At 39.3% G+C, this 16,184-nt stretch overlaps 1 protein-coding gene across 1 annotated transcript in view; it reads right to left on the bottom strand.

The window, feature by feature from the left end:
• BMPER (BMP binding endothelial regulator) overlaps positions 1 to 16,184 on the bottom strand; it is a 146,061-nt gene that overhangs the window by 108,129 nt on the left and 21,748 nt on the right. The window contains 4 exon segments of the mRNA XM_042888263.1: positions 2,726 to 2,808; positions 3,617 to 3,707; positions 4,677 to 4,759; positions 15,359 to 15,458. Of these exon segments, the coding sequence (XP_042744197.1) occupies positions 2,726 to 2,808; positions 3,617 to 3,707; positions 4,677 to 4,759; positions 15,359 to 15,458 (357 nt within the window).

The following is a 16,184-nucleotide window of genomic DNA, read 5'->3' as shown; positions in this document are numbered from 1 at the left end:
TAATGGGTTGCTTCAATGATCTACATGAAATGAGCCTGGTGAATTTGGTCTGGCTCTCAGCAGACAATAACAAGGACCACAAGTGGTGATAAACAGAAACTGCACTAACAAGTTGATCGCATAGCAGGCAAGGACTGAAGGAAGTGCATGTCGCATCCTTTATGGCCAGGGGCTTGCAAGGAGACAGAGCTCCCCAAGCCCTAATGCCCTGCTTTGTCTTGATTTGCACAGAAAATGCACATTAAAAAGAACAAAAAAAACATCTTAACGGCCACTTCACATTCCTTGGGAGCTCAACAGCGTCTAGTAGGCACTGCTTTGAGCTGAAAACACCACAGACTTGAACGACCAAAGAGCTTTATGAAGACTGGGCTCTGCAATCCTGAATTTCTGGCATGTGTAGAGTGTTGAGTACATCATTTTGCAACTGTAAAATTTCCTTTTATAAGTAATCACTCATTGTAATGGATTTATTAAGTGTGGAACAGCCCTATGTTTCTCTAGAAATACAAACCACAGCCATCCCTCCTTGCTTTTTTCCTGTTTAATGCTGCTTCCAGTCCCCAAGGACAAAGATGCCCTTTGTAGCCCAGAATAGTTCACTATTAGAAAAGTTCATTCCTAAGTAAACCCCAGCATTTATGCTCGAGTGAGTGTTTTGCACCATCACCATCCCAGAAATACCTTGACAGCAATTTGTGTCACTTCCTCCATTACACTTCCACAACATATTCGCTAAATAGTTACAACTGCAAATCATCGCAGAAGAAATCTAATTTGGGGCAAGGAACTGCCTTTAATCTTTTAAATACTGCACAAGTTAAAGCACATCACACTCAAGCCTGTTCCCATCGTATCACAGGAGTAGATGGGTATCTGCATATCCAGCAACTGCTTAGATAAGAGATTCACTGGAAACTCATTCCCAAAAGAATATGGATGCAAAGCAGGCAGTAAACAGCTCTGCAGCCTGAGGATGCTTCTGTTAACTTGCTTCCAATTTAAATTATGTAAGATTTAACACGGGCCCAAATTCTGCAGGAAATGGGCAAGAGGTACTAAAAAAAGGAACTAGAGAGAGAGAATTCAGGAGTGGCATATACACAGACACTTTTCTTATGCTGTCTATAAGATTCAGCCTTAGAGCTGGATGTTTTATACAGATATAATTACCATCCCGAATCATCACATTGCCCTTCTCAGAAGGGATCATTACGTCTTTTGCTTCAGGCTTTAAACCTCTTACTATCAGCAGCTGATTTGTTTCCTTCTCTAATGTACCTGGGACTGGTTACTGTCAAGGAAAGGCCCTGAGGTCTGACCCTGTATGCCTATATTTCTTTATCTTTTCTCCTCCGAGATATCCCACTCCCCCACCGTGCTCTTCGAGGCGCAGCTGCTTTTGCTATTTAGGGAATAAAGGAAAGTTGATCGAGGAGATACTGGCACAGTATTTAGGAAAAAGCAATGCACAGCCCCAAAAGACGAAAGCCTGTCTCCACAGACTTCTTAACCACTCAGAGATCTGCCTTCCCCTCAGGAGCATCACCAAGGAAAGCTGCAGTGTAAAGCTGCTGCCTCACCTCTGCAGCTGAAGGGCAAGGGGACCAGAAGAGAATGCAGGGAGCTATGCCCTTCTGCTCACGACAGCAGGCAGGCAGCGGAGCCAGGGGTGTACATCACCACTGTCAAGGGTGACAACATATTTTCATTATTACAGGATAAAACTTGGGGGGAAAAAAAGAAAAAACTAACAAAAAACCAACCCCGAGCTGCCCAGATCTCCTCAGGAGCAGTGATGATTTAGTGTATGTTAATTCCACAGATTAGAAGGAATTCTTTTCCCTCAGAAGTTCTCTGCAGTCTCTTCATTAATTGTGTGTATAAATACGTATTTATTTTTTAATTCTCCTTCCCCCTCCCCCCCTTTTTTTTTTATTTTAGTGATGCAGGAGAGCCATGTCTGGTACTGAGAAAACTTGGTGACATTCCACTGAAAAGTAAAGTTCTCCAATCTTGCATTTTCTGCTGATAGCCAGCCCATCATTTGCAACAAAAGCAGAGATTTGAGCTTTGCATTTTACTGGTCTCACAGATCACACCGGTGAAGTCAAAGTTATCTACCCCAGCTATACGGCATTATCTTTTAACTTAATGGAAGTGAAAGAGAAGCCTGTGCTCATTACCCAGAGGATGCAATTATTACTTCCTCTCGATATTGTTGCTAGTCAAGGATGAAATCCAGGATATGACCTTTTCATTAAGCGTCAAGTCAAAATCCACCTGGGACAGCCTAGGAAGGCTACCCTCATCTTTTCACTCAGTAATCCAGAGCAAAAACCCTTGCTGCAGAAAGAAATCCTTGCAAAGGATCAGCATTTACTAGATGTTTCCTTAAACTGATCATTAGATGAAACCCAAAAAGCCTTTTCTCTCCTGCATGATCCCACTGCAGAAAAAAAAAAACCATCACTCATTTTCTGCCTCAACCCACTCCAAAACATCATGCTCTATCTGCACACAGTGTGTGGTCACGAAAAGGATGATAAACTGTGAATATCAGTGATACAGTGTATTAGCACAGGAAAAAATCTTCAACAGATATCTTAACTCCAAGAGGAGAGTAGCTTTGAATTCCTTATATTGTTTTGTTTTGTTATGACAATAATAACATGCCTTTCAAAGTTCATACAGGGAGACACAGTGCCAAAAGGCAAATACTTACAACACAAGAGCACTTGGTGCATTTATTTCCTTCAGGCCTAAATTCTTCTCCTTCATTGTAATGCCTCCCTTCAAATATACAACCTGGAAAACAGTATTTGGATAAGTTTAGCTCAGGATACGACATTGCCATTACATTGACATTACATTGACATTACTGCAACACATCCTTTCACAGGACAATATGAAAAGTAAATCATACATCCTCTCTGGTACAAATCACTCCAGAAGCCTTTACAAAGGCCTTGAGAATCCCAAAATATAGTTTTGGGGAAAGCATTCTTCTACAGCAGTCAAATCTGTACCAATGAAATTGAGGCTAAATGAAGTCTTTCATTTAAAAGCAGCTTTGAAACATTTTCATAAACTTTACATTTTCTCGTTGCTTGTTCTTGGTCCCTGAGTTCATGTTAGGTATTGGCAGATATTTAAAAAATTAGTGTAATAAACCCATTATATCACAACAGAAGCAGCACTTGCCTGTAAGATTTCCATTCGAATCAAATTAGCAACAAAACCAGGTTAATTTGCCACTGCTTCACAAAGGTAATACATTCACAGCATCTTTCAAAAAAAACAAACTTTCTTTTAGGATTACTCTTATATTTCCTCTCCAATCAAAATTCCGATCATCAGCCAGGAAAAAAACAGCTGACTGACTCTCTGAAAAATATTGTAAAGACATGCAGCCATTGCCAGAGGCTACATGTTCTCTACTAAAAATATTAAGCATTCTCTTGTGTCATGTAGCTTATTACATGAGCCAGTGGCCCATATTTAGGTAACTAGTACAGTTTAAAAGCAGAGTTCAATCAGCCTCCCAGGTAATACTTGCTACCATTACAAAAACAGCTGCATGCATGGAGCAGCATCTCCCCATAGAATATCTCACCTGGACACACGGGGCAACACATCCCCACAACTTTGGATGGGTTTTTGCAATGAACAACACACTGTACCTCCGACTCTATTATCACTCCCTCCTGCAAAAGAGCAGAACACACATGTTCATTGTTACTTTACATTGTGGTTGCTTTAAGAAGCTAAAATTCAGTTATTAACAGTACAGTTACAGCAGGGCAAATGCTGTGGAGAGCTGAGTGTCAAAGGCCCTTTACTTTCTGTCCCTGCTGCCTGGTATCAGGATGCAGGTTAATCCACAGCCAAAAGATTCACTTGAGTCTCCCTGACTCCAGATGCAGGATTTGCCTTAAAATGCATCAGGTAAGAAAGGAAGCACCTTTTCAGGAGAAGGAATCCTGATTTATCAGGCATCCTTAGCCTAAGCAATCTGCCATGCAGCTTTGATGGAATCAGACACAAGGTATTCTCCCCCTCTCCCCTCAGAGGAAAAAGACTTAGCAGATAAAAGCACCTTGTTTTGTAGAGGTGAGATGCTTGTCTTTGATGCTTCTCCTGATAAGTATTAGTTAAATTAACATTTCCTGTACTACTTGTTCAAGGAGTCACAGTCCATTTCAACAAACCTTGGGCTGAGGATCTGTGTATAAAAACATTGCTATGCTTTTGTTAACAGGGCAAAAACTGAAGAAAAGATTTGACTGTGGGTTTCTCCTGAAGGGCATTTCCAGGTATGTGGACAACATGCACACAAAAGCACTGAATTACTAAAACAGCCATTTGTATTTCAGAAAATACCTAATGCGCTAAGAGGAATTATTTCAAGGTCAAGTTCAGAAGGAAATGGCACAGCCAAGTACCACTCTTTCAGCATCGTTTGGGCTCAGAGTACTCAGCTCATGTACAACCTACAATTCCGGATGCCTGGTTACAGTGGGTCACTTCTAAATGGATTTCAGCTGCTTTAAATGCAAAGTCTTTATTGCAGTTTAAGTATAAAATATTTTGGGTTATTGGAATTGGATAAAAAAGGCTCTGACTTTGTGGAAAAGCTCATGACTCAATTATTGTGGTACTTATGACATGCTTACCTGGCACTGGTATGTAATACAGGGATTGCTAGGGAGGTGCCATCTCATAGAGCTGTTGTATGTCTTTCCTCCAAAACTGCAGTCTGGAGGGAGAGACAGAAGCACACATCAGTCCAGCTGAACGCAGCAATTCCTGGAAGACTGCTGCTGAGGATCATAAAGCAGCATCCTTAATGTGCCCTGTTCTCTGCCTGGGGTTACTAGAAGAGCCAGAGCTGAGAGCTGACGAGCAGCATTGTGCCATGTCAGGTCTGGCAGCAGTCCCCTGGATGTCTGCTCCTAGTGCTCAACTGGCCAGGCTGCTTACAAACTGTAACCATTCCAAATAAGCCAAAATCAGCAGCAATTTGCCTAAAAATGTGTGTTGCTGGTAATTCAGTGGCCTGTTCACGGGCAGCCTGTACTCTACCCCCGCACCAGAGGAAAGAGAATGTGAGAAGAGCCAAAAATGTCAGTCGTCCAGTCTGTCCCCATCCATTACCAAATCCCCCAGGAGAGCTCTTCAGACAGTGCAGCTCAGAATGGATGCCATGACATCGGCAGCACTCCCCCATCTTTTTGCCTTTCCACTTTTGTGACACGAGACCAACATCCATGTAAACTAAAAGCCATCAGGCTCTCCATGTGGATGGTGAGTAGGAACATTCTGGAGCCCCACAGGTTTTAGCTTTGTATGATTTTCTGTGTTACACTGCAACTTCATTAACAGCAAAGAGGTTGGTTCACCCACAGACAGGTTCTGTGCACATGTTTTTAATGCAAAATGAAGTTTTGTTGAAGCCTTTTAGACAAAAAAATATCTCATTTTTGATTCGAGATCCCATTAGTTTCCTTCTCACTCTTTTCACTGTTCTCTGGTATTTTGCAAACAAAAAAAAAAAAAAAAGAGAGAGAGAGAAAGAGAAAAAAGAATAAAATAAAATAGCAGACTTATTAAGTGGAAATAAAGCATTTGTTAAGAAAAAAGTTTGTTTATCAGTGTAAAATTGTACCAATTAAAAACTAATTATTTGGAGAGACAAAGTGAATCTGATCAAAAATTTTAAAATCAGCACATGACCCAATTCCTACAGAAAAAAATGCCCATTTTCCTTTTACTGTTGCAAGGGTTTTTTCTTATTCTACTTTATTGAAATTAGGCTTGATCAAAGAGCCCAACCAACAAACAGAAGTCCTGACTGGACTGTGACAGTCCAGACACAGAATCATCAAGCACAAAAGTAAGATCAGTCAAATGATGCCATGGATGCCAAGCGATGCCATATACCTACCCACACCTCAACAAATATTCTACCAGTCACCATCTGATATGCAGTGTGCCCTGTCCTGAATTGCTTTGGGCTACATTTTGCACCCTTCTGAAAACAAAGACAAGTTATCAGGTCTACACCAGTAGATCTTCTACCCCAGTGTTCAAGAAAACTTTAGGGTGACAGATCTGAATGGCTGAGGAGCTTAAAATCCCAGCAAAATCATTTTGTGTCCAAACCAAAATTGAAAGGAAACCTGGGTTATGAAGATTATTTACAAACTGATTGCCTACCTCCAGTTAAATAAAAGAAGACTTGTACTGCAGTATTTGCAGCATTCAGAAGATCTTCTATGTTAAGAAAAGATCAAAACAAGAGAATTCTGAAGGTGATTTGGCAATTTCACTAGCTTCAGTTGAAACCAATATGTTTTTAAAAGAGTTGATCAGCAGTCTTAAGAACTGGCTGTGGTAACTCAATCCTTGACAAATACTGAAATACAGCTCTCAATCTCACTTTTTTCACCCCAGTAGCAAAGCGCCTACAAAGTGATTTTGAATAATCAGGTGTATACATTCTCAGTATATTAATAAAGCTCTGTGTGAGAACTTACACTTGGAAGTCAATGTGAAATGAGGAACTTGAAGTCCTACACATTTCTTAAGCATTATAAAGTGCCATTCTGAAATATATCATTTTTATATTGGTATTTGTACCAAAAAAAACCCTAAAGAACCACGATTTGTACAGTATTTTGTCATAATCCTATTGCCCAGCGCAAACCCTGACAAAAGCAAAGCATTTTAGCAGCCTCTATTTGCAGAAAATGTGCCATACTGGGATTCTGAGTGCAATTCAAGGAAGTTTAAATACATGCCTGCCCTCTAAGCACTCAAAATGGAACAAGTTGTGCTGCTGCACATCCATGCATGTGTTTTACCATATAGGTCTAGACTCTTCAGATGGCCCAGCTTGGAACCTACTTTTGACTGCAAACATATTTGCTCACCACTCATGTTTTCTAACTTAAAGTGTTTCCTCTGTAAGAAAGTTGACCCTGTGCTAATCTGTGTGTGCAGAAGTGCAAATTAATCTGAAATTTTCAGTTTAAGGATTATTCTGGCCAAAATCACAAGGACAGTGCAGCTATCCAAGAAGCACCAGCAATTGTCTCTGCATAAAGCAGTAAGATGGGATCCAATCTCTCACCATCCGTCAGCCACATACTCTGGTGACACAAGGGCTTTGCTATCAGCACTTGTTGACAGCATAACAAAGGTCACTATAGCAGGGAGAGCTTGCAGGTAGTGAAAGTAAAATTTTGAAAGAGAAACCAGAATGCATAAGTCTTAAGAAGAGCTAGAGGTATGGAGACTGCTCCCGAACATTGGCACAGGCCATAAGGTTGTACGAAAAATTTAGAGCAGCATCATGCAAGCACCAAAGCTATGGCCACCATTTTTTCTCCAAAATGGAAGGAAAACAAAGCCTACATATCAGCCAGTTTTTGTGATCCTCACTTTCAGGGAAGAAATCTTTCATTTGACATCTGAAAACATACACCTGGACTTTCCTAAGCCACTTAATAACAGCACAGAAGCCTATGAGCCTCCTTCAAATTCATCTAGGTGAAACCTTCCTGCTCTAACGTGCCAACTTGATTTAGCCATCCTAGCTCACCCATGGTTAAAGGTCCACCACCACACTTGGTTATTAAAGCAGCAGTCACTGGATGATTCCCGTTCAGAGACCCCAGTGGAGGTGCTGATGCACCTATTTCTAAAACAGAGTATGTCCTAACATATTTCAAGTTCCTAAAAGCCATTTAAATTCTCTTTGGAAATATTATTACATTAAGTTACCATCTCCATTCTCCATTTGAAAGGGAGAGTGGGAGAAAATAATAAATCAAGAAAGACCAGAGCCTAGCACAATCACTTGAATGCTAAGCACTTACTTCAGACTGAATGCACACTTAAAGCCGTTGGAAGAAAGAACTAGAGAGAAGGTTTTCAGGAGAGGAACCCCAAAAGCTCATGAGAAGAGATTCCAGTTAGTCCACTGTGAGCCAGTAATTTTATTCTCATGACTTACAACCCACCAGTAAAACCTTTAAGATTCTACGTACAGGAGGACACTAAATATCACTGGTCTGTATCAATTTTAAGGGAGCTAATGTGTTTTGTGTCAGTCAAGAAGTGTGACCTAATTTTTTGGTCTTTCCTGCTTCTTTCTTCAGGAACAGCTGGTGCTTTATTAATGTAATATATTAACTTTAAGTTAGTTGTAGGTTTTGTTCCTATTACCACCTTCAATCCAAACAATTCAGATAAGTCCTAGATAAACATGCAAGCTGAAGGTGGCTTATCTGAACCAAACCTAACCACCAAACGCTTTGAAGTTGTTCAATTGTGATATACACAGTGAAAACTGCTAATTACCTTACAATGACTTAATAAAGGCAAAATGATCTTTTACACTTGAGTCATTCCTGTACAGTAAACTATAAATCTTAATCTCTTCTAATTTATTAATTTATCTGTTCTGGTTCAATGTTGTACACATCTTCTTTGAGCACCCTGGTTCCAAACATTATGAACCAATCTTTGGCTGATTTAATTTGAAAGAGAGCAATTTAATTCCAATTCAAATTCCATTTGAAGTAACAAAAATTGCAAGTTACAGCAGATTTCATTAATGGCATGTGGGCAAGCTGACAATCAGGAAGCCATTTATCATCCCAGATCCTGCAACATTTTTAAATGACCCTTCTTTCTTCCCTAAACACCCAAGCACAGAGCAGTATCGTGAAAAGAAGTAAACTGACTGGAGAAGATAGGTTAGTAGTGCTCAAACTCAACCCGTGTCCTCAGGAGTTCATTAAAAATAAGCTTTTGTGACTCGATTTGACATTGCCTAATAAGATTCCAGAAGAGAATTTTGCTTATTTTATGAGATGAGAATGAGAATAGACATTCTAATGAGAATTTTATAGACAAGTCATTTCCGTATTCTTGCAAGACAAAATGACAGAGCATAATAGACTGGCTCCCCATTTCCCTTTTCTTCAGCATTTTTCTTCTTCTATTAGTCTTTTTCTTGCTTTCCCTCCACTTTCTATTTGAAAAAATAACCTCTCTATTGACATGGAAAATAAACATCAGGAAAAAGAAAACAGCCAGAAGACATGTTTTATTTAGTTTTTGATAAATTAATCCTCAGGGAGGACCCAGGCATGCTAACACTAAATACCAGTTCTAGCCAAGCAAACAAAAAAAAAAAAAAAAAAGGGGGGGGGGGGGGAACCAACAAAAAATAACTTGTATATTGTGTAGTATTAAATCTGCTGGCAAAAATATGAGAAGTCTGAATCACATATACGCTTACTAGAAAATATATTTTCACATGTCTTAAGAGTGGCAAAGCCACTGATAGCTACTAGAAAATAAAACTTCATATTGGGTAATCCTGGTCTTCTTTCATCAACACAGAAGTAGAAAAATATATACAAAATCTCCCAAGCTTATTAAGTCATTCTCTAAACAGTGAAAATCCAACTCTTTCCCCTATAACTGTGTACAATCAAACCTATTTGCAGCTGAGCCACTGCAATCATCATGACCAAGAGATATGAGAGGCAGGGGCCATACAAAGGGCATTCAACACAGTGGAGTAAAATGGCCATGGGAGCGAGCTATGCTGGGACCACAGTGCTCACAAGCATATGATGCAATCCAGCACATGTTCACTGAACAAATAACAGCAGAAAGCAAGACACCACCCCCGCCCAGTGCTTCGGTTTTGCTCCCCTCTGGACCTCAATTTTGCCTTTCCAAATGTCTCCTGTTTCGCCTGTATGCAGGGGGTAGGGAAGAGTCATTATGTGGGGTCCATAAGAATCTTAAAGTCTAAAACACTGCACAGTTAGATCTGCAACTGATTCCTGTTCTGATACCTAACGTACTAGCCAAGGTTGACAACTGGAAAACCGTGACCTCCTATGGCTGTGAGGAGTGTGATGAACAATGTCATCATTTATTGCTGCTTTTCTCACACCGGCCAAATCCTTCACAATCAGTACATCTTACAATTTCAAAATTCTTACTCTGGTCTATTAAAATGTTCATCATATTGTTCCAGAGCAATGTTACATGGGAAAGCAGCATTGGAAAGCCTCCAACAGTCTTGAATTTTCTTCTACTTTGCTGTGCTGGACATGATGCCCACACACGTGGTACCAGTGCATCTGTGTATCACCACAAGCATCCCATACTATTTTCTAATACAAGAATTCTGAACAACTTCTCCGTGATTACTAAGGTCCGGGTATCTGGTGTTTAACTGCATAAGTATTTATGATAACATGGCAACACAGTGCATCAAAAATATTCTTACATAAATAGAGAATTAAAGTAATCAAGTGAACAAGAAAATCTAAAATTTAAGGCACTATATTGAGGCCATAGTATATAACAGATACCAAAGGGATCTCTTCATAAAAGAGTTAACACAAAGGAAGTGGTGATGATATAGAGACCTTTTCTTAGGCATAGCCAGAAGTAACACAAGCTGACACCATAAAGGGATGATACTATCCTTAGCAGCAACCTGTCACTGCTACAAAATCCCTGCCTTTACTTGAAATACAAAGTTAAAAACTGAATCAATGTCGAGGTTAACTTGAACCCTAGCCTCAAGAAACTGGCCTCCTGGCTCAGAACTGCAGCACATTAATGCTGAGAGACTGAGAGGCAATGAGAAAAGTCAGCCAAAGAGTCAGACTTCATTGGTCCCCAAACCATCTCTTTCCACACTCAATTTCAGACAGATGCCAGGATTAGATGATTCAAATGAAGGTGAAAAGGTTTTTACTAAGACAATATATTATTATCTTCCCACCCCATAACTTTCCATCCACCCATATCTCTAAGTTTGCCCTAAGGCATATGAGGATGGGCCGCATGTTATGGTGCCCATCAATGCCTCCACACAAAGTTCCCCACCAAACTGGTGGCATCAAACTGGTATTATCTATTTCATTCTGGGAACATTCACAAGCAAACTAAGTGCTGAGGGATTGGTAAAGTAGTCACAATAGCAATAAACTCCTAATCTCGCTCTAACTTCTTTGCAAGCCAGCCTTGGTAGAGGAAATTAGTTCAATCATAAAATATGATATCCTTTCCAAGAAACGTACAATTTACTGTGGTAGCTTTGGATATGCAATATTCTAAAGAACTAGCCATGCCCTTGCCTGGGCTGTGATTTCATTCTCTGGTAGACTCCTAAAAAATGGAGAATAGTTCGTGAAATTCTAACTTCACTGATTAAAACAAAAAGAAAAAAGGAAGAAAGAAAGAAAGAAAAAACAGTAACTCTCGAAAGACACAGAGAAAGCAAAATTGCATGTAGGAATTGAAAGAAATTTCACAATGACAAATGATACATATGACAAATATCCATTGATTTTCCCTTTGTAATTTCATGGAATATTCATATTCTTAGGATAAAAGTAGGGTATGGCACATAATTTTAGAAATGCAAACTTTATACAGCCCCGAGCTGGTAATACTTCTTCACAGAGCAAACAACTTATTATTGGAGGTGCAGAGAGCTCTATATCCAAGTGACACGTCTCCAACCAACTAAATAAGAAAATGCTGCCAAATCTATTCCTATAATCTCAGTGATCTCATATGTTTTCATTAAGCATATTAAATAAAATGAAAGATGAAAAGTGGCCCATTTGTCCTACGCTAAAGTAATGAGAGGGCTTAATTTTTCTTTCATACTTTCAAAATGAATAGTATGCTAGAGGTGTACGGTCTGTTTTATAAACTACAGTAAGTATCTGTCAGAAGAGTAATCTCACTGAAAGTTTTCTCTATTATGCTGGGTTGTTTACATTCTGCTTGCAGCAGGGAGCCATAATCACAGGTCTACATTTCTCTGTTCCAGACTTTGCACAAACACACAGTAAGAGCGGAGCCCTGCCCCACTGACTTCACTATCCAGGGTCCTCTGTGCTGAAAGTCAGGATCTGTGTTCAAATACATTGCTGGTCTGGAGGATTAAAATATTAAGTAAAGCCAAATCTCTTAATGTGTTAGGGACAAAATGTTGTTTCCATCCCCATGAATGTCATTCTGTTTTTCTTTCTGATTGCAAAAGCTGTACTTGCTGCTGTTTTCTTTTTCCTTTTCGTTTACGCACAGAAAGTGCTAAAAATTGCCTAAGTAGCATAAAGATACCAGAGCAGAAGCAAAGGACTTATGCTCAGTATGAAGTCATTTGCAGAAGAAATTCTCCAGCTGCAATTCAGGCTCCCCAGTGAGCAAAGCTCTAAACACGGGAACTCAGCTGGATGCACCACTGCAGGCATATAGTATTTCTTAATTCCAGTACGGTTTATGCTATCAGAAATACTGGGCATACGTACCAGCCCTCATGCCTTCCCCAGAACAGCATAAAATATCCTGGCAGCAGTGTCACAAATGACTCATGAGTGGTGGTTTCCACTCTGGAAACATACTCTTTGGTTTTGATGTTATCCTCCTGTTACTGTATTCAGTGACAGCAGCCACCCATTCATTCACTCATTCATTCATTCATTGCTTCAGAAGTTATGAAGACCTGAAGCTATCTAAGGGAGCTGGCAATAGCCCATAAAGCCTGATTAAGCCTTTCTAAGCTATGGGAACTATGCCAAGAAAAAAAAAAAAGCCATCAGGTTCTGGTGTGCTTTTTTTTTTTTTTTTTTTTTAATTTTGTTCATGTTTAGAAGAAATGCAACCAGCAAAAATCACAGCTTCCCTTTTCCTGCCTGCATTCCCTATGGGCATTCTGGCAGTCTGACAAAGTAGTAACTGAGAACAAACGCTGCAGGGTCAATCCCAGCTGCAGCTGAACTCCGCACTGAGAGTTGAGAGTTCTGGGGATCTACAAGGACAGCAAAGGGAGTCAATGGGACACAAAGAGGGCTGAAGAGCCTCACAGCCAGGCTGGTGTGTACATCCTTCATTCCCCAAATGCTTCCCACAGGACACTTGTTTCAAATTTTTGCACAGAATAGAGAGGGAATTCTAGCAGCATTCAGAAGAGCAGGAAAGCAAGCAGCTTCCCCAGAGAGCTGGTTCCATCTTGTCTCTTTCTCTGGCACCAGAACATCCCAGTGAAAATGCGTGGCATCGAGACTGATGCAGTTACACAAGAGACTGATGAAGTTACACAAGTGCATAGCAGCTTTACCTTTCGCTTTACCCTTCAGAAAGAAAGAAAGTATTCAGTAGTTTAGCATTCCCTTTACAAGATTAGGCCCTCAAGAGCCTTTTTTTTTTTTTTTAATTCCAAAATTTAAAGCTTGTATCTTAAGTACATAGAAACTGCTGTCTAGAATCGACTGACCGTCCTTCTAGCTGAGTGCCTCCTCTCTGATGGCATCAATTTCCTCTGCCATTTTGTCACCAGTTACCAATGTCCTAAGAACCTTCTGCAGCTCCTCACAGTCAGTTCTGCACTCATGCAGTATCTGCAATCCTTCTGTTACTTCAGGCTCTACTAGATCATTTTGAGCATCTTGACAAGTTGAGAACTCTGAAGAAACTGCTGGTAACCTTTTTTCATTACAAAAGCAATCACTCACTGTCTCCATCTGCCTGTTCTTTGCTAATGAGAAGTATTTATCTACAAACCTGGGACTGCCTAGTTCCTGTAGGAGAATTTGATGGGAAATCTTGTTGGATGCCCAATAGAAATGCAGGAAGATATCAGCCAGATCACTGTCTGTATATTTAACTGAGCCCTTCAAAAGACTCCAGCAGTTTTATAATACAGTGTTATTCCCACTTAGTTACCTATGTGTCTCTTAATTCTATTTTTTTAACACTTTTATTAATTTTCCCATTAGAGACATCAAACATACTAATCTGCAGGTGCCACTCTCAAGTCTATTAACAATGTATAATGTAATATTCGCATCAATTCAGGGTAACAACAGGAAATCAGAATTAAAATTTCAATGTAATGATAATATTTATCTTTAGCTTACTTAAATGTCTGTATCCTCATCTTTGAAACATTCACTTTTTTTAGTGCAGAATCATTTTGTGTGCACAAGTATGCATACATGTAAAACTTTCAGGAAATTGACCAGCTACACTTCATTCCCTTTTCCAAAATGGAGAATTAGCATAATCAAACTAAAATTAGGACATTTTTGCTATAAATCTGACACTAAATAAAATTTGACTAAATAAATAAATTACATTTAACTTCTGTGAAAACTTTAACTACAAATTCTCTTTCAGGAATACTTTCTCTTTTTTTCCCATTTCATTTCCTTTTCTTCTAACTAGCAACCTTAGACAAATCTTTAGCCTAGGATTTGCCAAACCTATTCTAAAGTTGCAGCACAAGTGAAGACCAGCTAGCATAACCCTGCAGTCATCCAGGAAAAACATATATCCATCACGTTTCTCCTGTCTGAATTTCAATGTAACCTGTTCTGCATTTGTATTTCCTCTGGGAAGGCAATAAATGCTCACATTTCCCAACAATTTATCCTATTGCACCTCTCTTCTAAACTGTAACACCACTGGGGAATTAAACAACACAGAAGAGAAACAGGAAAAGTGAATCCGTCTGAATCCCTCATTCTCCACCTCGTGGGCTGCATCAGCAATCTCTCAGCAAAATCACTGTTTTACTGCATATAACTTACTGAATTAGAATTTAAAAAAGACTTTCTCAACTTAATCTGTTTTCACACTTTCCACATGCTCAAGCTTAATAACTGGATACCGTGCATTTTAAGCAATTAATTTATTATTTTCTATCTGACACTTAGCTCCTTCTGAAGAGCTTTGAGGATACAGTGATGGTCAAGAATACATACATAGTGTTCAGATTGTAACCCACTTTGGCTTTAACAAAAGTGTCATTGATATTATTATTTGAACCAGGATAAAATGAATAGAATTTGGTTTATTTGTTTCTAGTACTGGGAAAAATAGAATGGATAATTACCATGTTTTTTATTAATAGCAAGCATTATTTCTGCTATGTCCAACCACGTGGGAAGTTAAAGAAATTCTTATGGATCTGTTACCATAAACAGATTGATTTTGATGTCAAGTATTTCCAATAGAAAAAGCTCAACAGGAGACACCACTTAAAAGACTGACAACCTTCCAGTGAAGTACAATCAAGATGTATTCCTAGAGGACTGCCACTGCACAAGACCTAACAATAGCAGAATGGAGATGTGAATTTACGTTATCTTCACCAGCTTTTGAAATGTATGGATTATAATTGTGGTTACTGTCCTTTCGGTGACTAGCTGAGAGGTTTCTGACTTTGTCCCATCTCCGGCAATATAAATTCGAACAGATAACACTTTTTAAAGGAGAGAAAAAAGCAGGAAGAGCACCACACCTTTGCAACGTTCACAGCAAGCTCCTCTCTGCTTTATGACAAGAGCACATTCCTTGGAAAGCAGGGGACACTTCTCTCTTCTGCACGTCACTTCCTTATTCTGGAAATAAACAAACAAACAAATAAATAGAAGATATCGCTTATAAACTACACCCATGGTTTAGTTTCTTGCAACTCAGAAAATAAAACGTGAGCTTAGCAATCTGCTCTCTTGCTTCTAAAGCTTTTGTGGTTAAAAAACACCCTCTGCTCTTGAAGGGCTGCAGTAGAAGATAGCCTCTGAATTGTCCAGAAGCATGAGTAAACACTGTTCTACTAGGACAATAATTCATAACTGCAACACATTATAGTACAGAAAACGTGCCCTGTTGAAGAAATCCACTTTATCATGCTAGCTGCATGATGTGCTTAATAAAATATCCTTGAGGTCCTGAGGTGTTGCCCCATGAACCACACAGTTTAGGAGTCATTTTTCATACTGACATAAGACAGACATCTGAGGAAGAGCTGAAATATTTAGAGAAAACTAAACACTCTTGCAGCACTGAAATCATTTTTAGCTAGCAGTATTACCTGACTACGCAGGAGTCTTTCAAAAGAGGCTGCTATATACTACACTATGAAAGAAAATTCCATGATTTATCTCTTTCTCCCCAAAATACTTAGAATCAATGAAATAATACAAGCAGGTAGAATTACTGTACATTATAGTGTCATCTTTCTACAGCAAAGAGACAGTAATGAGGGAGGCCAAAGAGCACGTTGATCATATTAAGGGATGTCAATATAGGTTGTGTGACAATAAGCAGAAGAAATGTTCCATTTA

This window comes from Lagopus leucura, unplaced genomic scaffold, assembly GCF_019238085.1.
Source record: "Lagopus leucura isolate 7727_CA_CO unplaced genomic scaffold, USGS_WTPT01 Super-Scaffold_100157, whole genome shotgun sequence".
NCBI lineage: Eukaryota > Metazoa > Chordata > Aves > Galliformes > Phasianidae > Lagopus > Lagopus leucura.
Note: the sequence above shows the minus strand (reverse complement) of the source record. Positions and strands in the feature narration are given on the sequence as shown.